The 25999-nt window shown below is 35.4% G+C and overlaps 1 protein-coding gene across 6 annotated transcripts in view; it reads left to right on the top strand.

Annotated features, from left to right (window-relative positions):
* Nucleotides 1–25999, top strand: part of LRCH2 (leucine rich repeats and calponin homology domain containing 2) — a gene marked incomplete at its 5' end in the record, with an annotated part of 95270 nt that overhangs the window by 46686 nt on the left and 22585 nt on the right. For 2 of the 6 annotated variants that reach the window (XM_080795396.1, XM_080795397.1), the window contains 5 exons: nt 3937–4014; nt 5567–5632; nt 15502–15550; nt 15629–15745; nt 23437–23481. In XM_080795396.1, the coding sequence (XP_080651522.1) occupies nt 3937–4014; nt 5567–5632; nt 15502–15550; nt 15629–15745; nt 23437–23481 (355 nt within the window). The remainder of the gene's footprint in view (nt 1–3936; nt 4015–5566; nt 5633–15501; nt 15551–15628; nt 15746–23436; nt 23482–25999) is intronic. The other 4 variants (XM_080795399.1, XM_080795398.1, XM_080795401.1 and 1 more) reach the window with 2 other exon arrangements.

Genomic DNA, 25999 nt, shown 5'->3' with positions numbered 1-25999 from the left:
GTTTTGGAACATTAAAAATTTAAGTACACTGGCATTTGCTTTTAGATATGCTTTGAAAAATGATTACTATTGAAACTTATCAAATTGCAAATGTCTGTTTTTAAGGGCCACTGTATTTTTTGATAATTACTGATTATCCTTTTTTGTGCAACTACTACATTTATAGAATTAAATACCATACTAGAAAATATCACTCCTCTTTATTCCTTCTGTATCTAATGTATCCTCATTCCCAGTTCACATTTTTCTTCTACCATAACTTTCTGTAACCCTTTTCTCTGAAATTTATTTTCTGATCTTTTCCTATCATTCATTTCTAATGGGCCTTTTTTTATATTGGCTACTTGTGAGGTTATGTATGTTTTTCTCCCTCCAGTATAATCAAAGTATTGGTCATCCCCATGGTTTAAGAGGTTTATGAAGAAAGCCACCACCTGCTCTATGTAGCTTAAAAAATAGTTAAGTTTCTGTCTCTTCTACCCATTAGTTGAAATGATTGTATTTATCATTATGAGCAGAGAACACTGATTTTAAAAGAACCCACAGCAATATTTATTTCTCTGATTATGTTAAAAATAGTATTGGAGGGCATAATTTTAGACTTTAACAATGTCATATATATCATTTCTATATTTTTCAGTTTTCTACTATTTTTCTTGTCTTCCTATAACTTGAATTATTCTTTTTGGTTTAGAAACAATATGAAATGATGTTTTGTAGGTTTTATTTTTGTGATAGTTTTGTCATCTGTAAAAAATAACACCTAGCACTGTGCCTTGTACATGGTAGGTACTCAGTAATACTGTTATTAGTTAATTGATTGCTTGAAGATGAGGTTAACAAATTTAAAGCTAATAGGAACCATTAATTTAGTTATGTTCATTCTGAATAACTTGTTATTTTTTTGGATGTATGCAAAATTAATTTCTCTATATCTGCTGTTTCTCTTCACCAGCCATTTCAGACGTTAGCACGCATGGATACAGATCTTTTGATGCGGTGGCATTAATGTAATAATTATGTCTTATTTTGGAAGGCCTTAAAATATTTATGATATCTGGTCATAATGTTAGGAGCACATTTTACTTTTAAAAAATCTGTAATTTATAGACAATTTAAATTAGTTCCTTGGCCAGTTCTCTTCTGTTAATGGCTGAACTTAAGCTGATCTCAGAAGTTTTGTATGCTGATTTTCTCCACTAAATAATCTCTTCTCTTCTTCTAAAATATGTTGCTGTTGCTCACATCTCTTAGATGCAGATAATTAAAATTTTTGTTTGCTATTACAGTACTTGATTTGAGTGAGTCCAAAAAAATCAAAAGTAATCTTCTATAAAGATATATCCATCCCTTAGAGGATTTGATGTTAATTGTACCTTTCTCTTTCACACCGTATTGTGCTTTTGATTCCAATTTTATTAATGAAAAATCTGAAATGCTATTTAAAATTGCAAGTCAGGGATGCTTGTGTGTCTCTGTCGGCTAAGTGCCCATCTCTTGATTTTGGCTCAGGTCGTGATCTCAGGGTCGTGAGATCAAGCCCTGCATCAGCCTCCGTGCTCAGGGTGGAGTCTGCTTGAAATTCTTTCTCCTCTCCCTTTGCCCTGCCCCCTGTTTATGTGCATTTTTCTCTCTCTAAGTAATAAATCAATAAAATATTAAAACAAAATAAGATTAAATTCTAAATCAGGAGTTATAACATTTCACTTAAGGTTTTAACAGTTATTATAATGTTTTTGTTTATTGTCTTGATTTAAAATGATTTATGTGGAGTAAAATTACCCACGCATATCGGAAAGTACCACCTAGAACTCCTCCTCTGACTGTATGCTACTTAACTCTTCTTTAGCTAGCTACTAGTTGAAGGTGAATGTAGTGTTAGCTATCAACTGAAATAAGCCATGCATGTACTCGCAAATTAAAGGCAATTAAAAAACTGCTTAGAATGAAATCAGTGATCATTTTCTTAAGGCAACTTTGCCAATTGTTTAGTTCATACTATTCTTTTTTTTTTTTTTTAAAGATTTTATTTATTTATTTGACAGATCACAAGTAGGCAGAGAGGCAGGCAGAGAGAGAAGGGAGGAAGCAGGCTCCCTGCTGAGCAGAGAGCCCGATGTGGGGCTCGATCTCAGGATGCTGGGATCATGACCTGAGCCGAAGGCAGCGGCTTTAACCCACTGAGCCACCCAGGCGCCCCAGTTCATACTATTCTTAAAGGTGTCTTTTATTCTTTAAAAAAACTACCCTAGGAAAAAAGCAAGAGAGTATTGCACAGAATAATAGTGAAAAAGGGTGGGAAAGGAGATGAAATAAGCTATCAAGTAGATAACTCACAAGTGTTCAAAGTCTGAAGGCCAGTTTTTAGAAGACTGCTCCCTCTTTGTGTGAGATGCATAGATTAAGCTACTTTGTTTTGACAGTTTACGTTGAGTATTTAGAAGCTAATCTTTACCCCCTTTTTAAAGTACTGGATTATTTCTACTTTTATTTGGGTGTATTGAAGTCCCTCTGAATCAGTGAAGCTCCCTATATTAAAAATAGCTATTCTGCAAGGTTTTAATCTTCACTGTAATTTGGAAAATTAAAAAAAACTATCATCTTAAAAAATTACCTTAATTGTTCTATTCTAAATTATTTAGCAATTTTTCAAATGTCCACCAACACTCTTATCTAATTATTAGAGAAATAGCTACTGTTCTTTTTTTTTTTTAAAGATTTTATTTATTTATTTGACAGACAGAGATCACAAGTAGGCAGAGAGGCAGACAGAGAGAGAGGAGAGAGGAGGAAGCAGGCTCCCTGCTGAGCAGAGAGCCCGATGGGATCATGACCTGAGCTGAAGGCAGAGGCTTTAACCCACTGAGCCACCCAGGCGCCCCTTCTTTTTTTTTTTTTTTTTAAGAATTTTTTTATTTTCGGGGGAGGGGCAGAGGGAGAGGGAGGGAGAGAGTCTCAAGCAGGCTCTGCACTGAGCATGGAGCCCAACTTGGGGCTTTACATGGCCCTGAGATCAAGACCTGAGCTGAAATCAAGAGTTGGACACTTAAGTGACTGAGCCACCCAGGTGCCCCCTGTTCATTTTCTTTCTTTCTTTCTTTTATTTTAAGATTTTATTTGTTTGTTTGACAGAGATAGACAGCGAGAGAGGGAACATAAGCAGGGGGAGCAGGAGAGGGAGAAGCAGGCTTCCTGCTGAGCAGGGAGCCCGATGTGGGCCTCTATCCCAGGACCCTGGGATCATGACCTGAGCTGAAGGCAGCTGCTTAACGACTGAGCCACCCAGGCACCCCCCCCCTATTCATTTTCTTTTACAGATATTCTTATGTGGCTGAATAAGTTGATGTTTATCTGGCTTCTTAAAATTTGTGTGGTTATCGTCATAAAGAGAGGATTACAATATATATGGGCTTTTGCAATGAATAACTTCAGTTGACTGGTTCCCATTGCATTTTCATTCCTGCTAACTTGTATAGTATTTTCTATTATGTCTTTCTTTTTAATAATGATTTTATTTGCTGTTAAGTGTGTCCTGAGAGTTTTCACTTATTATGGAAAGATGTGCTTCTTAGTACTCTGTAATATGGCTAAATAAAAAAGTAATTCTGAAAAGTCATATTGAAGTATAATTAAGGATCATGGAAAGGAAAATCACATTTTGAGAAGTTTGTTATTTTGGTTTAGAATGATAGAAATTATATACATACCCTATTTCATGTGATTTTTTTTTCTTATCATATATATGAATATTTCAGTTTGAGGGGCATCATGTTAACCTCTAGCTTGTTATAACTAATTAGGTCGTTCTCTCAACCCTTAAAATCTATCCATTCTTTCTTTTCTGCTTGCTTTACTAATGACTTCCCTGTCCTCTCCCAAAACATCTTACTTCTCCCATCTTTTGATTTGGTTGATGTACGGGAAATGTGAATACAGATGGAGGCCTTTGTGTTATAGAGCATCATTCAGTGAAAAATTCTTCCAGAGGACCAGAAGCGCAGGACATGCATCAAGGTATCTAGAGTTTATGGAAGCCTTAAGTATTAAGGGGCCAGGTTGGTGCAGCTGAATTTTATAGTCATTTACTTAAAATACAGTACTAGTAACTGGGTTAGGGAAATGTGTTAATAATCTAGAATAGATATTTAGATAATGTAGGTGTTTATTTTAACTTTGAGTATCACGAATGAAACATTAAATATCCATGTACAAACAAATGTTTACATAGGGGAATTCTCAAGTGTATAAAATACCTTTTATAGGTAAGTGGATCCCAACTTTGTTTTTCTGTTCCAGTATGATTTATACACATCAGTAATCACAATGCTAATAAGTGTTGCTTGATTAGAATTTAGAATTTACCATACCGAGGGCGTTGTAGTTTGATCCCTCACCTCCCCCTCAGGACAGTTCTGACATTCACCCCTCAGGACAGTTCTTACTGTTACATCTCCTTTTTAAAAATCACTCTTTAAGAACCTATTTCTTCCTAATAGTCCTAGATATTTTTTTACCTTAGTTCTTTTGCATTTCAGGATTAAGTGCAATTTTAGTATATGTCCATAGTAAGAAGAATAAAGGTGTTGTCAATTCCAAAATTGTTGGTACAAAGCTACATGCTTTGCCTGTGATACTTGCCCTTGGCTCCTCACTGTGATTTCCTCCTAGGGAGGCTTTAATCCATCCAAGCTAGTGAGGAAACCTGGCTAATGGAAATTGGTTTCTTTAGGTTAACCATCTTTCTGAAATTACGAACTTTAGCTTACAATATCTTTTAGTAGTAAATATGTAGTTTTAATTTTAAATTATTTTCTCCTCCGTGTTTTGATAGTTGACATCCAAAGGTTTTTGAATAAAAGACATATTTTATTCCTTATAAGACTAAACTTTAAAATTGAGAAGTTATATTTAAATCTAGAGTAAATAAATATTAAGAACTCTTAAATATTTTAATGAGTTATGTGAAAGAAAGTTATTAATTCATTACTTTTGACTTTCAGATTAATACTTAGAATTCTATAAAAATATGGGTAAGAGTTCTCTCATGATGGTTTATCATTCTTTTTCTTTTTGTTTTCTACAAATAGCATTTCATTTGGGTCTTAAAAGTTTGATAAACTTTTTAAAGAATTGAACTTTAACATGGCTTTACATTTAGAATTAAGACTTGTTATTTGGCTTTTGGCAAAATGGTCATCTGTTCCATCAACATAACTCGTGTCATTTGCTGTGCTGGGAAAATGAAATCAGTCATGATGGCACCTAAACAATCTGCATCTCTTTATTTTCTGTGTCAGCCAAAAGTTAGATGGACAGAGGGCAATAGTATGGTTAGAAGATATCCAGGCCTCGAGAAAAGGTTTATAAAAGAAGATGTGTGGAGGAGTTGGTGAGCTTCATTCCTTCATAATAGCCATGGACATTAGATCTAAATAATATATAAACATTGTTTTCTAGCAGAGATCTTCATGGACCAGATGCAGTTTATTATGGAGATCTTTTATATCATGTGTAAATACTTTTCTCTTTAATGTATTTTGGAATTAATATATTGATTTACTTCTAGGATTCTTAATCATTCAACTTCTGTCCCAAGAAACAAGCCAAAACAAACTATGGAATGCGAAAAGAGGTATAAAAATATCTCAGTCCTTATATTTAGTAGTTTTTAATGAGACTTGATTCTCTAATAGTGATGTTCCCATATGTGGGCTTTAATTGAGTGAATGATACAGATTTAATATAACTAACTAGATAATTTAATGACAAACTGTGTCCTAGCCACTAGTTCAATTTACTTTTGATATAAACAAATTAAAAAATGCTGATTTGATATCTTTTTCTACTCATACCTGCATTTCGTTGTAATGATAGAAGCATTTATTTACTAACTCATTACTGCTGGAAATAATGTGTTTCTTCATCCTTGTGTTTGTTCTCTGTTGTTGTTCACTTTTTTATTTCATTTTAATTGGGGTTTATTAAATTCTTCCTTATGAATTCAGGGTCCAAGTTAACATATGTGAATTCCAGAGAACCAGAAGACCTTGAAAGTTTCTATTTATTTTGTTGGCAGTTTGAAAGTTTGTATTAGGTTCAATTCCTGGGTCATTCTTGCAGGAGGGTAGAGGTCCAAGGCTGGGTGTAGGGTTCATATAGAAGTATACACAGAGAGAATTAACATTTATTGAATGCTTGTTGTATGCAAACTGTTCTGAGTGGGTTAGATGTCTTATCTCATTTAATCCTTATAATAACTCTATGAAGTTGTTACTCTTGTTACCTCATTTTGTAAGGGAGATAACCAAGGCTCAGAAATTACCATAATTTGCTCAAGGTCACACAGCTAGTAAGTGCCACTGTGAAGATTCAAGCCCAGGTTGTCTGGTTGCAGAACCTCAAGTCTTAACATATGGTAACGGGAACATTTTGCTTTCTTGAGATTCACACATCCCACTGATATCTTTTCTTGGATACCTCATAGTCTAAACTGAACTTATTTTTTCCCAAATTTATTTCTTCTATATAGTTTGCCTGAGTGTGAATGTACCATTACTCAGTCACCAAAGTCAGCAACTTTGAAATTATCGGAAACTTCTCGTGCACCCCTCCCAATTTAGTCAATCACAGAGAATTATAGCTTCTTTTCTATTTTTTATTTTTTTTAAAGTTTTTTGAAGATTTTATTTATTTGAGAGAGCACGCACAGAGGGAGGGTGAGAGGGAGAAGACTTCCTGCTGAGCAGAGAGCCCAGATGTGAGGCTCCATCCCAAAAACCTGAGATCATGACCTGAGCTGAAGGCAGATGCTTAACCGACTAAGCCACCTGGGTGCCCTGAAAATTATAGCTTCTTAACGTTACGTCCATCTCTCCCAACTTCTTCATTCCTAGCACTGCCATGTTGGTTTAGGCTCCATCCTTTTCCTCCTGGATTACCACAAGAGTCCCCAGACATATCTCCATTCTTCACTTTTGCCTACGTTTAAGTTTGTCTTCTGCATCGATGTAAGTGTTGGTTCCAAAACCGTCTGTGACTGTGATTTATTATCTTCTACTGGTTATCACTTTCAGGATAAAGCTGAAAATGCCTAAGTGAACCCGTAAGATTGAAGTGAGTTTCTGCCCACCTTAAACCTTATCATGCACTCTTCCACTGGCATGTTTTGCTGTTAGGAACAGTAATTTTTCTCTTTATCTATCATGATTTCACATCTGTTCTATATCCTGGTTTCTCTACTGGAATTGCCCTTTCTTTTTTTCACTTAGGCTATCAGAATTCAGTTCAAACATAAAGATGACTTTTTATACTCAAGTCTAGAAACGTTCCTCTACTCAAATTTCATTGATTGGATTTAACCCACTCCCTTCCTTTTTGAGTACTGATTCTGTTATCTTATATATTTGCTCTCCTTAAAGTTTGTGTTATTACTTTGCTCCTCACTTCTTTTCATTCCCATCTTAAGCTTCCTCCCCAGATTCCTAATATTCTCTTGAGAAGGACCCAATTGCCCAAATCTCAAAAGTGTGATATCTAATCCTGACCTCTCTTTCATATAACTGTTAGTTCTACTTTTCTCATTTTCAAAACACTCAATTTTTTCTTTAAAAACAAAATTAAAAAAAAGTTTTCTGATAAGAATTAATGTAGCTTTGGTGCGCCTGGGTAGCTCAGTAGGTTAAGCCTCTGCCTTCATCTTGGGGCTTGATCTCAGGGTCCTGGGATCGAGCCCCACATTGAGGTCTCTGCTCAGTGGGGAGCCTGCTTCCCCCTCTCACTCTCTGCCTGCTTCTCTGCCTACTTGTGGTCTCCCTCTCTGTCAAATAAAGAAATAAAATCTCTTTAAAAAAAGAATTAATGTAGCTTTATTGTTGCAAAATTACAAAACTTGGCAAAAACAAACAAACAAACAAATAAATAAATGTCACCTATTATCCGACTCTCCAGAGATGACAAGTCATAGTATTTTGGTGTTTTCCCCTTTAGAGCCTTTTTCTATCTGTGTGCATAAATATTTGCACATGCATGTGTGTTTGTATATACATACACCACAGAGTTGTATAATCTGTTGCCTACTCAACACCTCCACTTGGATGTATAATAGGCATATGAAACTTTTTATTTTATTTAATTTTTTATTAACATGTAATGTATTATTAGCCCCAGGAAGCATATGAAACTTAACTTTTCAAATCCACACTCTTAATTCCTCCTTGCACCTCTTGAATTTGTTTTTCCTTTATTTTTTCCCATTTCAAAAAAATGTCAATTCATCCTATAGTTGCTTAGCTCAAAAACCTTGGAGTCAACCGTAACATGTCACTTTCTTTCACATGCCATATCTAATCCATTAGCAAATAATGGATTTGCTATTATTTGACTCTGCCTTCAAAATATACCCCAAATCTAATCACATCTTACTACCTCCACACCTACCACCCTAGCCTTCACCTTGTCTTCTAAAAATTTTTTTAATTTAATTTTTATTATTTATTTATATTAGTTTTACTTTTTTTTTCTTCTGTGTTCTTGTTTAAATTCAAGTTCCTTAACATTTAGTGTAATATTGGTTTCAGGAGTAGAATTTATGGGTTCATCACTTACATACAACGCCTAGTGTTCATCACAAGTGCCCTCCTTAATACCCATCACCCTACTAGCCCATCCCCCACCCACCTCCCCTCCCGCAACCCTCAGTTTGAGGTCTCTGTAGTTAACAGTTTCTTCTGGTTTGCCTCCTTCTCTGTTTTCCTCCTATTTTACTTTTTCTTCCTTTCCCCTGTGTTCAACTGTTTTGCTTATTAAATTCCACATACGAGTGAAATCATATGATATTTGTCCTTCTCTGACTGACTGATTTCACCTCTAGCCGTCTCTTAACTTCAGTTATTAAAATAGCCTCCTAACAGGTTTCATGCCCTTGCTTTCCTTTAGTCTGTTTTTCAAAAAAGGATCAGACTTTTATCTTTTGAAATGTAAGTCAGGTCATGTCACTCTTCATAATTCTCTAATGACTTCCCATCTCGTTCAGGATAAAAACTAGAGTCCTTTAAGGACTTACAAACCTCTACATTATTTGGCTCCCTCCTGTCTTCTCTCTTGCCTGGATCTTCCTGGTTAGTTAGTTCCTCTCTAGCTATACTGGCCTCCTTGTTGCATCTCCATACACCAGGCATTTCCTGCTCCCTCAAGGCTTTTGCCTCTGCCTGAAATGATTTCCCCCTAGATAACCTTATGGCTTATTCCCTTGGCTTCAGGTTTCTGCTCAAATGTCACTTCATTAGCAAGGAGTTCCCTGGACAACTTAAGTAAAAGAGGATGCCTCCCCACTTCTTTGTCCTTTTTCGATACCTTGTTTTATTTTTGTCCAAGAACCTAATACCCTCTGAAGTTCCAAATTTATACATTTTTTCCATCTGGCATTCTGAATATATACTACTTTGTTTACTGTTTGTCTTCACCACCACACCACTCCCTTGGCACACTACAATGTCAGTTTTATCAGTTATTGAGAGAAGACTATTAAAATCTTCAGGACTAATTGGGGATTTGGCTTTGATGTTCTGTCATTTTCCCTTCATATAGTCGTATACTCTGTGTTAGATACATAAATATTTAGGATTGTAGTGTCCTCTTAGTGAACTTATACCTTTGTCATTTTGAAATGACATTTTTTATATTTCTGATAGTTTTCTTTGAAGTCTACTTTTCTGATATTGTATAGTCATCTCAGCTTTCTTTTTATTTATTTATTTATTTATTTAAAGATTTTATTTATTTATTTGACAGATCACAAGTAGGCAGAGAGGCAGGCAGAGAGAGAAGGGAGGAAGCAGGCTCCCTGCTGAGCAGAGAGCCCGATGTGGGGCTAGATCCCAGGACGCTGGGATCATGACCTGAGCCGAAGGCAGCAGCTTTAACCCACTGAGCCACCCAGGTGCCCCTCAGCTTTCTTTTGATTAGTGTTAACATGCTAGATATATCTTTCTCCATCCTTTTATTTTTAACCTACCTGTGTTTTTGTGGAGAAAGTTGATTTCTTATATTTAGCATATGGTAGTGATGAAGTTCTAGAACCTAGGTGAGGTTCGGTGGGGTGAGGTCCGGAGCCGATGACCAAGAAAGAATTCTTGAGACATCTTTGGTGCAAAATGGTGGTTTATTAAAGGGGGACAGGACCCATGGGCAGGAAGAGCTGCTGCCCCGCTATCCTGAGGAGTGGCTGATTATATACACAGGAGTTGGGTAGGTGAGGACAAAGGGGATGATGTTAGTCTCTAAGGAATTTTGGAAGCAAGGTCTCCAGGACCTTGAGGGGCTAGCTGTTGTTGGGAGAAAGGTTATTTATTACTAGTAGTAAAAATCTTCTTGTGAGACCCTTTAGATGTATATCAGTGGGCCATATGCTTGGGAATGATTCTCGACACTATCTTGGAGATCTAGAGATAAAGTTTCACATTTCTCCTATCAAGTGTCCTTGTTAGTGAGATTTGGGTTTAGAAGAAATTTAACTTTATTTAGGGCTTGAGGAACAGAGTTATTTGCCTCTGGAAATTGTGCTGTTGTTAAGATAGCTTCTTTGTTGTAAATCTCTAGGACATTTGTAAACCAAGGGAGACTCCTGTCTTTCAGGATTGTGATCTCTGCAAGTTAACTATTTGTTTTTCTTTTAGGGCAGTCAGGGGTGCCTGAGGAATGTCGCACATATTACCCAGGGGAGTGGGTGGAAAGGGAATGCAAGGTGCCAGCTTTTGCTTTGTCCTCAGCCAGCCTCTTGCTCCCTCATCAGTAGCACCTTCCTTTTGTATTTAATTTGAGAATCTTTTAATGGCAGTGTTCATATTGTTTATATTTAATGGAATTATTGATATTAATGGATTTAAATCTACCATCTTTTGTGCTTTTGTCTTATCTATTCGTTATAGCCATCTTTCCTCTTTTTAATTTTATTTTTAAATTCCCATTTATCTCCTTCATGGCCTTATTAGCTATAATTTTTTGTTATCGTACATTAGTGATTATTTTAGGGTTTAAGGTATAGTGTTTAACTGGGATGCCTGGGTGGCTCAGTCGTTTAAGCATCTTCCTTTGGCTCAGGTCGTGATCCCAGTGTCCTGGGATCGAGTCTCTTCTCCCTCTGCCTGCTGCTCCCCCTGCTTGTGTGCGCTCGCTCGCGCTCTCTCTCTCTTTCTTTCTGACCAAAAAAAAAAAAAAGAATAGTGTTTAACTTATCACAGTCTACATTCAAGAATTTCATACATTGCATAACTTTACAACAGTATACTTCTGTTTCTTCCTTTTTGGCCTCTGTGGTGGTGTTACTGTATATTTTACTCATATATGTCATAAACCCCATAATACACTGTTATTATTTTTGTTTTAAAGGGTCAGTTATTTCTTTAAAGAGATTTAAATAATCAGAATAATGTCTTTTATCTTTCCTCCCTTAACCATCTCTAGTAGCTCTGTATTCCTTTGTGTAGCTCTGTATTTCCATGTATAATTTTCTTTCTACCCGAAAGAGAAACTTTAAGACTACTTTTATTACTGGTCCACTCTTGTTGAATCCTTTCAGCTTCGGTATGAGAAAGTCTTTGTTTTGCCTTCATTTTTGAAAGCTATCTTTGCTGATACAAAATTCTAGGTTGACATTTTTGTTTTCTTTCAGCACCTTAAAGAATTTTCTCCACTGTCCTCTGGATTAGATTGTTTCATATGCAAATTCTATTGTCAATGTTTGTTTCATAGAGTCTAATGTGTTTTTTTTCTCTGGCTGCTGCTTACAATTTTTTATTTGTCATTTGTTTTTAAGTAATTTGATTATGAGGTATCTTGGTGTAGTTTTCTTCATTTTTCTTTTGCTTGGAGTTCTTGGAGCTTCTGAAATTTGTGGGTTTATTGTTTTCATGAAATTTGTAAATTTGGGGCCCTTATTTCTTCAAAGACCTTTTCTGTCACCTGACCTATTCTTCTGGAACCCCAATTATATTTATATTAGGCTACTTAAAGTCTCCCACCAATCGCTGAGGTTCTGTTCAGTCCTCTTCAATATTTTTCTTTCTGTCTTTGATTTTTCTTTTTAACTTTTTAAAAGCTTTTATTTATTTTTTGACAGAGAGAGAGAGTGAGAGAGCACAAGCAGGGGAAGCAGGAGAGGGAGAAGTAGGACCCCAGGATCAGGACCTGAGCTGAAGGCAGACACTTAACTGGCTAAGCCACCTAGGCGCCCTCTGCATTTGATTTTTGATAGTTCTTTTACTAAGCCTTTTACTAAGTCTAATCAATCCTTTTTTTTTTTTTTTTTAAGATTCTATTTTTAAGTAATCTCCATACCCAATGTGGGGCTCAAACTTATAACCCCAAGATCAAGCATCTCATGCTGTACCAACTGAGCCAGCCAGGCACACCTCTTAAATGTCCAATCTACAGTTAATTCCATCCAGTTTATTTTTATGTATTTTTTTTGTAATTTTATTTTATTTTTCAGTGTTCCAGGATTCATTGTTTATGTACCACACCCAGTGCTCCATGCAATACGTGCCCTCCTTAATACCTACCACCAGGCTCACCCAGCCCCCCACTATCCAGTTTATTTTTAATTTCAGATGTTGTACTTTTCATCTCTTGAATTTTGATTTTTATCTATTTTATGTCTATTGTGTCTGCACTTAACATATTTAGTCTTTTCTTCTCGCTTCTGAATATTACCTGATTGAATTTTTGATTGAATGCTGGACATTGTGAACTTCACCTTCTTGGGTGCTGGATTTTGCAGTATCATTATAAATATTCTTGAACTTTGTTCTAGGATGTGGTTAAATTAATTGGCAACAATTTGATATTTGGGATATTTGGTTTTATAACTTGTTATATGGAATCAGTGTGGCATTTAGTCTAGGACTAGATTTGGCCCCCTACTGGAGGAAGACTTTTCTTAGTGCTATAGCTGATGCCCCGTGAACTGCATGCTTTTCCAGTCTGGCTGGTGGGAACTGGTATTATTTATTCATAGTCCTCTCTAAGTCTGAGAATTATTCTGTCTTTCTGGCTATTCATTCTTTTGCCTAGTATAGTTTTCTCAGGCATATGATCAGGGCTCAGTACTCTGTTGAAAATATTAAGAATGCTTTTATAGAACTTTTAAGTTCTTTTTCTGTGCATTGATTTTTTTTCTCTCTCACTTTGTCCTGTTAATGCCATCCATCTTTTTCACCCTGGCTCCCAGCTTCGTCTCCTCAATTCAGGGAGCTCCCTGGACCTTACTTTGTTTCCTCCTCTCTGGGTTAGAAGCCTGGAATCTTTTCCTGCAGCAACCTGATGCAATTATGGGGGTTTCACCTTGTTTGTTACCCATCTGTAAGGGATAAAATGTCTTTTTTTTTTTCTTGCCTGATAATCAGTGTTCTGGAAAGCAGAATTTTATATATTTTGTCTGCTCTTTTAGTGTTTTCTGTCAGGGTATAAATCTGATCACTGTTATTCTATCTTGGCCAGACGCAAAGTCTAATTCTTACATTTTGTTATTTTTTCTCAATGTTTAGTTTGTTTCTTTCATATAACTCCCTGCTCCAATATTTAAAAACTTACTGCCCATATTTTTCATATACTTATGTGATTTCATCTTTATTCATACTTAAATCTTTTAGTTACTAACTTTGGTATTTGATATGAGGTAAGGGAGTTTTTTCTTCCTCTTTTGCACCCTCTCTTTCTTTTTCTCACTCCCTACCCTCCTCACCCTCTGTTTTTCTTTCTGTGTGTGTTTTATAATTGGTTAATCAGTTGTCTCAACACTATTTGCTACATAACCTGTCATTTCTATGACAATTGTGAATTACATTTTTTAAATCATAGGTTGTTATATTTGTGGTCCTGTACTTGTCTTCCACTGGAAAATCTATAAATTCTGAATCTAGTAGTATTTAATTACTTTAATAGAATATATGCAGTTTCCTAGTAGGGAAGTCCCCTTTATTATCTAACTTTTCTCTATCATTTATTCTTCCAAATTAACTTTGAAATTCTTTTATCAAGTCTCTGATACAAGCCCAGAAATACTTTCTATTTTTTTATTATATTTTATTTCAGCTGCCAAATAATTTGAAATGGTTATACCCATAAAATTTAGTCTTTCTTTTTTTTTTTTTAAAGATTTTATTTATTTATTTGACAGAGAGAGAGAGACAGCGAGAGAGGGAACACAAATAGGGGGAGTGGAAGAAGGAGAAGCAGGCCTTCGGCTGAGCAGGGAGCCCGACACATAGGGCTCCATCCCAGGACCATGGGACCATAACCTCAGCTGAAGGCAGATGCATAGCAACTGAGCCACCCATGTGCCCAATGTTTAGTCTTTCTAAGAGCTTTATAGTTATTCAGTTTCCTTTTTAGACATGCTGGTAGTTTTTGTTTTGTTTTGTTTTGAGAGAGAGAAAGAGAGCACAAACGGGAAACAGGGAACAGGGTTGGTGGCAGAGGGAGAGAGAGAATCCCAAGCAGGCTCCATGCTCAATGCTGAGGCTTGATTTCACAACCACGAGATCATGACCTAAGCTGAAATTAAGAGTTGGATGCTTTACTGGTTGAGCCACTCAAGTGCCCCAACATGGGTAGTTGTTTTTCTTGTAGGTCTAATGCATGTCTAAGTTAAGTTTGTTCCTAGTATTTTTGCTTTTCCTTCTTTTTATGAATGAATTTTTTTCCTAATATATTTTTATATATAAGCTATTAACTTTTGTAAATTTTTTATAACTGGTAAACTTCTTTTAATAATAATAGGTTTTTTCCCCTTGGATAATCATATCTTCCATAAATTTTGAAAATTTGTTTGTTTCTTTCTAATTTTTAAATGTTCTTTCTTACTGTACAATAGAGAAGTTCTACAATAGTGTTGAATAATAATAGCTCTAGTGGGCATTTTGTCTGTGTATTTTTTTCAAAGGAACTTCTTGCCTAATAACAAGATGTGCAGTTTACTTTTCCTGACAAAAATAGATGAGAACAATTTCAACCATAGCCCCTGTGTGTCAGAATGAAGGGTTAGAGGTTCATAATCTGTAATTCAATAGTCAAAAAGGAATTACTCCCCTAATCTCTTTGGCATTTAAACAAAATAAATTTGTATAAAATTATTAGATTTTTATTTGTTTTTTTTATGATGATTTAATGTAATAAACATTCTGTTTTTTCACTGTATGTCTAGGTATTACATTTCTTTTGGCCTCTAAAAAGTCCTTAGAGTAGTCTTTTGCATGGGATGATATTAAATAAACGAATTTTGAGTTTTTTAAAAGAATAGAAGTGATTGGGAACTTAAATATGTTTTTCTGGACTTTAAGTTTTATGTTATTAGTTCAAACTATAGACATGGGTAAATTCTTTAGATTTCTGGTGAAAAAAAAAAAAGAGAGAGAGAGAGGGAGAGACAACTCTTTATTGTTCATAATAAATTCCTAAGGGTAAGTCTAAATTTTTTACCATATTAAGGCATCTTTAATTTTGTAGTGTCTCAGCAGATGAAGTTAATTCACCGTTATCACCCCTCACATGGCAGGTAAGAGGAAAATGAATTCCTGTTATATCTAATATTTTGTTCTCATTTATTTAGTTAAAAGAAATTGTCTCATTACAGCCCTTAGAAAATCAGAAGGATCACATAGATGAACAGCAGTGGCCAGAATCTCAACCTATAATCTGGCAGAGTGAAGAAAGGAGGCGGAGCAAACAGATTAGAAAAGAATATTTCAAGGTACTTTTTATTAAATTGCAAAATTCACTTTGTAATTATTAGCTTTGGTTTTATAAGTTTTGAATTAATAAGGTAGCCTATAACTCTAGTTACATATAGTAAATGTGCTATTTTGTCTTGGTTTCCCACATGCATAGGTATATATAATATGATCCAGTTAAATATATGAAATTTCAGTAATTCAGAATAATTAAGAATGACTCTGTAGATTAATGTGAATTGTGATTTACCAGATACTTGACATGAAAGTTGAATGTTTGCTATACTGCTAGTTGTAGCAATATGTAGTTATGTTTTAAAAGAATTGGCTAGAAAAGTCTTTCAGTAGATTTGTTTCACTATATAGTTCACATGTATTTGCAATTAGCATGTAACTGTTTCTGTCTAAATAAATGCTACTTACATGGCTCTAAAAATGCTTCAAAGTGTTTCTCCCCCATTTTTTCTTCTTGCTACCTTAGTAGATTTCTCAAGATGATCTTTTATATTAGGTAAATTAAAAGTTTAGACTATTTGAATCATCCCAAATTTCTAGTTAACGGGGTTTTAATGAAATTTTACTGTGTATACCCTTATTAATATTGTAATATTATTCATTTGTGGTTAAAGTCGCTATGTTTATAGAAACCAGTGGAATTAGCATAATCTTCAGTACTAGTCAGAATCCATTACTGGAATTCCTGACTCAGATGAACAGTACAGGAAAGCTTCCTGCCCCGTGAATACCAAATTCTGTTGTTTTTGTGCACCTGTTCCCCAAGCCCAATTTTTATTTAATAATAATTTTATGTAAATATGTAGTTCTGTGCTAAATTATAGGTAGTTTGAGGTTTATATCATTAACGGATAGGATTATATTTCATGTTTTTCTCTGTTTGGTAGAAGCGGTTATATGTACACGTTGATCGGTTTACTTATATGGGAATATAACATATTTTGAAGTAGTATCATATGACCAAAGCAAGAATGTTATGTGTCGTAGCAAACCTGTGATAAGTTTCATACTTCTGTGAGTAATTAATTACTGAATCCTTTTATTGAGCTTCATATTACCTGGCCCATATGAGAGATCGTGAAGAAATAAGAGATAGGGAAAAAAACAAGGACATTCTAAGCAGAACCCTGGTCAGTAGTGGTCAAAGTCTATTTATCCCAGGTCTTTACAGATCTGCAGTTATATTTACATTCTGACACTTATTTCAGATTCTCCTCTTTCAGTTTATAGGACCTTGAACAAAGGCACTCAGTAAAATTTGTTAGTAGATAAAACCTGACGAATGAGTGATGATGTGGAGGAAATTTTAGGTTTTTTGACTAATGGAATAGATTTTGGTATTTATTTGATCTACTAGTAAAGTAAAAGCATCTAAATTCTGACAGTTTATCAAAACACTTGCATAGCACTTAATAAGTGCCAGGCACTGTTCTAAGTACTTTACAAGTATCAATTAATTTAATATTCATAACAGCCCTATGAAGTAAGTACAATTATCATTCCTATTTTACAGATAGGGAAATTAAGGCACAGAGAGGCTAAGTAATATGCTTCGCCTCACTTATCTAATAAGCAGTTGAGCCAAGATTTGAACCCAGAGCTTATGGCACATTGCCTGTTTATCTACTGTGGATAGCCTAATATCAAATGAAAACTTTCAGATCAATACAGTTTTATTGTTTTTAAAAATACAGTAACCCGGGGCGCCTGGGTGGCTCAGTGGTTTAAGCCGCTGCCTTCGGCTCGGGTCATGATCTCAGGGTCCTGGGATCGAGTCCCACATCGGGCTCTCTGCTCGGCAGGGAGCCTGCTTCCCTCTCTTACTCTCTCTGCCTGCCTCTCTGCCTACTTGTGATCTCTCTCTCTCTGTCAAATAAATAAATAAAATCTTTAAAAAAATAAAATAAAATAAAATAAAAATACAGTAACCCAAGTGAACTTCTCAAAAAAGTCTTAACAGAAGCCTCAGTGAGCTTTTAAAAAATAGTTGTTTGATTTAATAGCATCGTTTGTTAAATATTTTATTTTTAAGACTTAAACATACCTCCTATAATATTTCTATTTTATAAGCTCTAAGAGATCGAATGAGGTAGTGTTTGAAATATCCATTACATTATCTGCATTCAACAAATGTTAATTGCTTCCTTGCTTTTAGTAAAGTGGGTGCAAAGTTAAGCTTTAGTCTTTGGGAAATATTTTAAGGAGATATGTAGTTCTCCTCAGTAGTCAGAAGATGTCAGTGTTAGGACACTGAAAAAAATGAAATGGCAACAGTTTTTTTCCTAAGCTGTAAAAAAAGATATAAACCTCAGATACTACTGTCTAAGTCAAAACCATTATTCAGAACTGTCAGTATTTTCTTGTTTAAGACATTGTTGATACCTATGAAGTGTCTTTATTTTAAAAATAAAATTTCTCTTAATCACCCATCTCCCAAGAATCAAAAGGGTTATTCATAGGATATATTACTGAATTTAATCTGGATTTATAGTTGATTAAACACGAAAATATACTACTTTAGAGATTTATATCCAAATAATACCAGACTCACTCAGTGAGAGCCCCTTTAGCTTTGTGGTGTTAAGAAAGATACAGAGATTTTGTGCAACTTTATCCCAGCACATGTAAATGACTGAGGCACAAGATTTCTTTGTGTTCCATGGTAAATTATTAATGGCATTGTTGTTATTCAATATATTTATTGAAAGTGTTTGTGTGTATGTTTGTGTGCGTGGGTCTCTTTATATATTATTTCTCAGTTGCCAAGACTGATCTTGGATAGTAACGTTTTTCAGGTAAGCCTCTGAAACTAAGTAAAAAAGGTTTCAACATATTGGCCAGATTATGTGAGCAAGAAGATAAATTGGGTCAGAGTATATGCATAAAAAAATCATTGCAGGAGAGTTGACTTCTAGACTCCCAGACCACTCTTGTGTAGATTACTACTCTACTAAATAAAATAATGTCCTCATTGTCAAAATAAAGTCACTGCATTTTTAAAGTAAACATATTTCAGGAAATACATTACTTTATTAAAGATCTCTTAAAGAAAGGCAAATGTAGTTTACATTTTACAGAAGTGTATTAATACTTTTAATAAGACACACAACAAAATATGAACATCTAATTTTTTGATAAATTATGTTTAGTGTTAATTAGTAACTTTAATTTCTTCCAAAAATAATAATACATAGATTTCTAAATGCACTTGGTTGATTTCTAAACAAGAAAGTTAAAAAGCATTAACATAACTATACCATATTAGTTTTAAGGATTATTTGATTTATTGAAATGCCATATGTATTTGTCTACAAATGTATCTTATTGCTGTTATGATAAAACATTATAATGACCCTTAAATAAATATCTGATTTCATAAATACAGTATATCTGCATTTAAAGGCTAATGCCAAGGAGAATATTTTTATGTATTTTCTCTGATCGTGACTGATTTTATCCTAGAATAGGGAAGCCAACTGGGTTTGTGAAATAACCTGATTTGTTTTGTTCTGAGTCAGAGTTTGCACAAGTTAATGGCTCTTCTGTGAAATTAACATAAGCTTCAGAAGTGAACTGACCTTTTTTGTTTCTCTGGTTTGTAAATAGGTCTTTACTAAATTATTTGAATTTAGATATAATAAACTTTAGTTATTCAGACTAATACTAATTGAGGACAGCTGAATTGATTCAGTAAAAGTTGGACTTATAGAATATTCTCAAATCTATGCATATATTAGGTTTTGGGTGTTAATACCTTTAAATCTGTGCAGTAGTGCAAACTAAGGAGTGCCTTCCTAAGTTTTCATATATCATGGATATTTTTAATTAGAAGTGTAGTTGAGTTATAGTACTACAAGTCTCATTATCTATGTTCTTGACCTCATTACACTCTGTTTCTTTCCTTTATCAGTTATTCACTCACTCTTCTATATCCTTTCCATCTCTTTACTTTCCATCGGATACATGAGCTCAGACCTCTGCAGTTATCCCCAAGTCCCCTTGGAGCTGTTGCCTTGTCTCTTTCCTTTTAGGGCCAGACTTACCATTTCTGTATCTCCAGGTTCTGATCACGCCTTAACCCACCACAGTTTGAGTTCTGCTTCCATTTCTCCATTGAAATAACCTCTTACCTAGAGCTTAACATGTACCTAAGAATTTTTTTTTAAAGATTTTATTTATTTATTAGACAGAGAGAGAGCACAAGCAAGGGGAGCAGCAGGCAGAGGGAGAGGGAGAGGGAGAGGAAGAGGGAGAGGGAGAAGCAGACTCTCTGCTTGAGCAGGGAGCCTGATTTGGGACTTGATCCCAGGACCCTGAGATCGTGACCTGAGCTGAAGGCAGAGGCTTAACTGAACCACTCAGGCACCCCTGTACCTAAGAATTTGACAGTGATTACTACCACGTCTCTCTTCTTGAAACTTCTTTCTTGTTTTCTATCTCATTTTTCTTCCTTGGTTTTTCTGTTTTCTTTTGGATGTTCTTGTTTAACTTCTCTTCTGACTTTGCTTCTGCTTGCTTTTAGGGGCTCATCTTCTTTTCATTACCCTAAAAATGCTCTCTGAAGCTTTTATGACTTCTGATGTCTCATATTCTGGGGGGGGTCTAAATTTACATCCCACAGCTTTTTTCCTGGTCTCCAGACCTGTGTTTTAATTGTCTGGATGCCCTACATGTATTTCAAGTTTGATACGTCTCTCCCTCCTGCCCCTCTCCTGCATAGAAGTTGCTCTTCCTCTCTATTCTTTATTTGAGTTAATAGTAGCAGTGTCTATCCAGTTGTCTGTGCTCTATACCTCAGTCCTCCTGGATCTTTCCGTCTCTTATTCCTCTCACCTAATTGATCACCAGGATGTTAATTATATGTCCTTTTTCCAATTCATCATTTCTTCTCCATCTCTACTGCCCTTGCTTTTGTTGGAACCCTCATTCTTTCTTGTCTAGGCAAATGTAATAACTTCTCTTAATTGGCCTTCCTATCTGTAGTTTCACAGTCCTTAGAGAAATCCCCTGACTTAAATTTGTTTCTTGGCTCTCTATTATCAGTAACACAAAGTTTGGGCTTTTAAAAAACTTCAGACACTGTGTTCATCTACTTCTCTAAATTTTATTACCTGCTACAATTCACTCTCCTCGCTAGCCATACTGCTATTATTTTTAAAAGAGTTATTTCTTTATTTAATTTTAGTGTGAGAGAGAGCATGGGTGGGGAGGGACAGAGGGAGAAGGAGAGAGGAATCTCAAGTAGACTCCCCGCTGAGTGTGGAGCCTGCCCAGCAGGGGCCTCGATCTCACAACCTTGAGATCATGACCTGAGCCAAAACCAAGAGTTTGACGCTTAACTGACTGTGCCACCCAGGCGCCCCGCGTACCACTACTCTTTGTTTTCTTCATAGGCTAAGCTTTTTTATTCCTTTGTGCTTTCCTTCTGAGGATGCCCACTAACTCTTTTTATTCCTGGCAAACTTCTACTAATCTTTCAGGATTTAGAGATGGTAGTATAGCATAGTGGTTTAGAGCCTTGGCTTCTAGGATCAAAATGCTTTGGTTCCAGTTTTTAACTTGGATATTCACTAACTGTGTGACTTTGACAAATCACCTGACCTTGCTGAGCTTAATTTTTTTCTATCCTCGAATGACTCTGATAGTATCTTCTTTTACAAGATTCTATAACTATTGAATTACTTGATAATGTGAAGTGGTTATGAGAATAGCACTTGCCACAAAGTATACATTTAATAAATATTAGCTTATTATTCACTCCAGTGTCATTCTTTTTTGTTTTTGTACCAGTCTTCTTTTATCAGGTATTAATTCTCAGTTAAAATAGGAAAAGATTCAACAAATACCAGTGATGCCTGACAGAGAAGGTCATGGTCAGGAAGGCAGACTGCACCCTCCACACTGGGCCCTCTTCAGTGGTACATATGTAGCTGTTGATGTTTGAGTTCCTTGAATGAAAGGCAGTAGTTGAAAAGCATGTAAGATGCCAGCAACATGGAAACCCCAATGATGGTCCCTTTCTTCACATTGTCGTACTTGTAATACTGGTAGTAACCTCTTCGAAAAACCCCAACAGTGCCTTTAGGAGTGAGATCCCGCAACAGTATTCAACTTAGCAGCTCCTCTGTTTAGATGTCCATGAGTTTCTTCTCCTTTACTGTTATGACTGATATCATCTTCAGGTCCTAGGGTCTGCTGTGCAAATGTCACTCTTTTTTTTTTTTTTTTTTAAGATTTTATTTATTTATTTGACAGAGATCACAAGTAGGCAGAGAGGGAGGCACGGGGCGGCGGGGGAAGCAGGCTCCCTGCTGAGCAGAGAGCCCGATGTGGGGCTCGATCCCAGGACCCTGGGACCATGACCTGAGCCGAAGGCAGAGGCTTTAACCCACTGAGCCACCCAGGCACCCCGTCACTCTTTTGTTGAAGTAGAATAGAACCAAGAACACATATTGTCAGCAAGCATCATGCCTAGGGATGGCAAGTAGGTTTTTTCACACATGCCATGACTCCATTCACTGGCTATCTGGAACATTGGGTGTAAACATATTGAGATTATGTCTGGAATCAGCTGGAGAGAGCACCCTAGTAGATTAGTGATAGCTGTCATAAATCACTGGAGAGACAGTGAAGGAATTTAGGTTTGATATTTGTAATCCCTAATACTGCTTGCCTCCCAATCTGTGGTTGAGCTCTCAGGCAGATTATCTAGTTTTCCAAGAGTTACGGAATATAAAGCTGCATAAGTAAAGAGGGCCATTAAGTAGAACTTTGAATGCCAGGTAAAGAAATTTGAACATAATTTGAAAGTAGGTTTTTCAGTAGGGGAGTCATGAGTTGCAAGTAGTGTTTTGAGTGTTTTAATCTGCCACTGATTTGCAGGATTATTTGTGGTGAGAAGGATTTAGAAATAATAACCCTAGAGGACTTTGAGACAAGAACTATAGTGGTTGTCACACTGTATTTCTTTAATTCTTGATTCTAAAAACAAGCACTTTTTCACACACTAGCATTTTTTATATTAAGCATATCACCTTGTGCCTCAGTATAAAATGCAGATAATAGTATTCACTTTAGCATTGTTAGGACGATTAAATGGGTTGCTACATGTAACACACTTTCGACAGTGCCTGGTGTATAGTAAATGCTTCTATAAGTATTAGCTATTATTACTATTATTGTTATTGTATGATCAGTATATATACCTAACATAATGTTGTTTTTTTTTTTTACCTGAAATCAGTAGGTTTCTTAACAATAGATGGCATTTTTGAATGGTGAGATTACCCACTAGGTGTGAGGTAATGGGGGCCTAGGTTAAGTTGGTAGTTGTAGGAATTTGGAAGTAAGCCTGAGAGACATTACAGAAAAAATTGACAATGATTTTTTGGATATAGTGAATTAAGAAAAACAGAAAGTTTAAGACAACTTTCAGATAGAAAACTTGAATGAATGGGAAGTGGATTGGCATAGGAAGGAAATGTTAATAGATATATAGAACGATGCCATGAAAGCACTGTTTGTTTTAGCTATTAGTAACTGGTAGGACTGTTTAAATTGGTTATATAATTAAAGTTAGTATCAGATAATTTAATAAAAGTACCAAAATATGAATAAACCTTACATATAATTTACTACTGGTAGAGAACTCATGTGGTCAAAGAAAAATAAAGTGTATGTTTTAAATATTTTTCAGTATAAATCATCAAGGAAGAGTTCAAGTGGCAATGAAAAGGATGAGGTAAGAAAAGGGGGGTAATAGCAATTATTTAAAAATGTTTACTTTTATATATGTAGTTGCCTCATTTAGAGTAAAATGTAATACCTCTGTCAGTTTCTTGGTTAGTGATTTAATGCATGGGTTTTTTCCAATAATAAAAACTGAGCATCATCATGCAATTGTTAATCATGTAATTTCCATATATCCTTTATTTTGAACAGAATTTCTAATAGTTCAGTTTTAGAATTTTATTAATAACATTTGTCTTTTACATTTTCTCATCTATTGTTTTCCTAAATCAACATCGTGATCATTTGAGATTCCTTTGGAATTTATTAATCTTTTTTTTACAAATTTTGTGTACTATTTTAACATTTAAAATTAAGTTGCTACAACTTGTGCGTTACTATAAATTTTTTTACCTCACCGTTTTAAATTATAGAGCAGCTTAGCATTTTTGAAATGATATAGTGTCTTCACCATAAATACTTAAGCTTTGTGTATTTTTCATTAGGGGGATTGGTAGTTAATTTGATGTTGAGTACTTGGCAGGGCTTTTGAAAACTTTAATTTTAAGAAATGGAATCACAGAAAGTGTTTGCTGAACCCTGAGCTAAAGGTACAGCTTGGCATTTTCCCTGTCCCTTTGTATTTAAAAAAAGATTTTTTTAAATTAATATATAATGTATTATTTGTTTCAGTCATTCATCAGTCTTACACAATTCACAGCACTCACTTAGTACATATACTCCCCCATGCCCATCACCCAGCCACCCATACCTCACTCCCCCATCCCCTCCAGCAACCTTCAGTTTATTTCCTGAGATTAAGAGTCTTTTATGGTTTGTTTCCCTCTCTGGTTTCATCTTGTTTCGTTTTTCCCTCCCTTCCCCTATGATCCTCTGTCTTGTTTCTCAAATTCCTCATATCAGTGAGATCATATGATAATTGTCTTTCTCTGATTGACTTATTTCACTTAATTATAACACCCTCTAGTTCCTTCCACGTTGTTGCAAATGGCAAGAATTCATTTTTTGATGGCTGCATAATATTCCAGTGTAGATATATACCACATCTTCTTTATCCAATTATCAGTTGGTGGACATCATGTCCTTTTGTATTTTATATCCACTTTGGTCCTGCCTGCCTTAATATCTAATCAGTTACCAAATACCTACTTTTTCTTTGTGATACTGAAATATTTTGAATACATTCCCCACCTGCATTTCTGCTTTTTCTGCCCTGGCACAGGCGCTTAGCATTTTTTGCCTGTACCACATGCAATATCATCCTTGCTCTTTTCCCTTTCTACAGCCCATTTTCCTCCTTGCAGCCACAGTGATTGCTCCAAAGAACACAAAAATGAGCTCAGGCCATCCCCTTGATTAGAAAGCTTCACTGTGTCCCTGTCACTTAGAAGGTAAATTCTTGGTTCTTCCTGAGCAGGCCCCTGCTTAGCACATCAGCCTCAGCTCATAATCTGTCCTGCTTTCTCTTGCACTGTACTCTCCCAGTATGGACTGCTGAAAAGTTTTCTTTCATTTTTGCTTCTGTGCCTTTTTCCTTTTGGACATCTTGGAATGTTGTTCATTCCTTCTCTTTCTGCTAAACACCTACTCAATTTTTCACTTTCTCAGGAGATTTGCTTTTCTCTACCACCCCTTCCAATTCCCCAAATGCCCCTTACCTGTGCCTCATAATATGCCATGCATAGCTTTATCATTGTACTGAGAAGGTTGTATTACCTGTACAAATGAATATCTTTTCCCCCTAGACTAAGAGATCCTTGAGTGGATGATATTTTACTAAATGTTAATATCCCCACTGTCTAGTACCATGTCTGACATATAGTAGGCAGTCTATAATCTATTGCTGAATGATGAATAAACGTCTTATGTGGTATGCATATTCAAGGTTAAATGTGAAATTTTTGTATTTGGTTGGTAGTAGTCATTCAAAATCATGGACCATTTAATATTATTTTATGCAGTTAAGTTCTTTGTATTTACTTCTAAGCCAATATTAGATACACATAATTTTCCATGTAAAATGTTCGTACTTGGGGTGATAGAATTTTTGTATGCCTCCATATACCTCTTTCAGATTGTAGCATCTTGTTGGCATGTCCCATCAATAATTAATCCTAAATATGGATCTTTTCTAAAAAATACAGGAAGATTTTTTCCATTTTTGTTATTTAAGGGAAATAGATTTTTTAGGAATATTTGATGTAAATTGATAGTGCTTCTCATACCTTAAAGTGCTTATGAATCAGTCACCTGGGGATCTTCTTGAAATACAGAGTCTGGTTCAGCAGGTCTAGGGTTGGCCTGAGATTCTGCATTTTTCACAAGCTCCAAGAGGGTGCAGATGCTGTTGGTTCACAGGCCACATATTGAGTGGCAAGGTGGTTGATGGTATTTTCCAGATTCTTCCTTTAGCAGTTGATCAAAACAGTTTTCAAAAAAAAAAAAAAAAAAAACAGTTTTCAATTTTTCTTTTATATGTCTAAATCATTTGTATTTTAATTTCATCTTTC

This window comes from Martes martes, assembly GCF_963455335.1.
Source record: "Martes martes genome assembly, chromosome: X".
In the NCBI taxonomy this organism is placed as follows: Eukaryota; Metazoa; Chordata; class Mammalia; order Carnivora; family Mustelidae; genus Martes; species Martes martes.
This window is presented reverse-complemented; position numbering and strand designations above follow the sequence as displayed.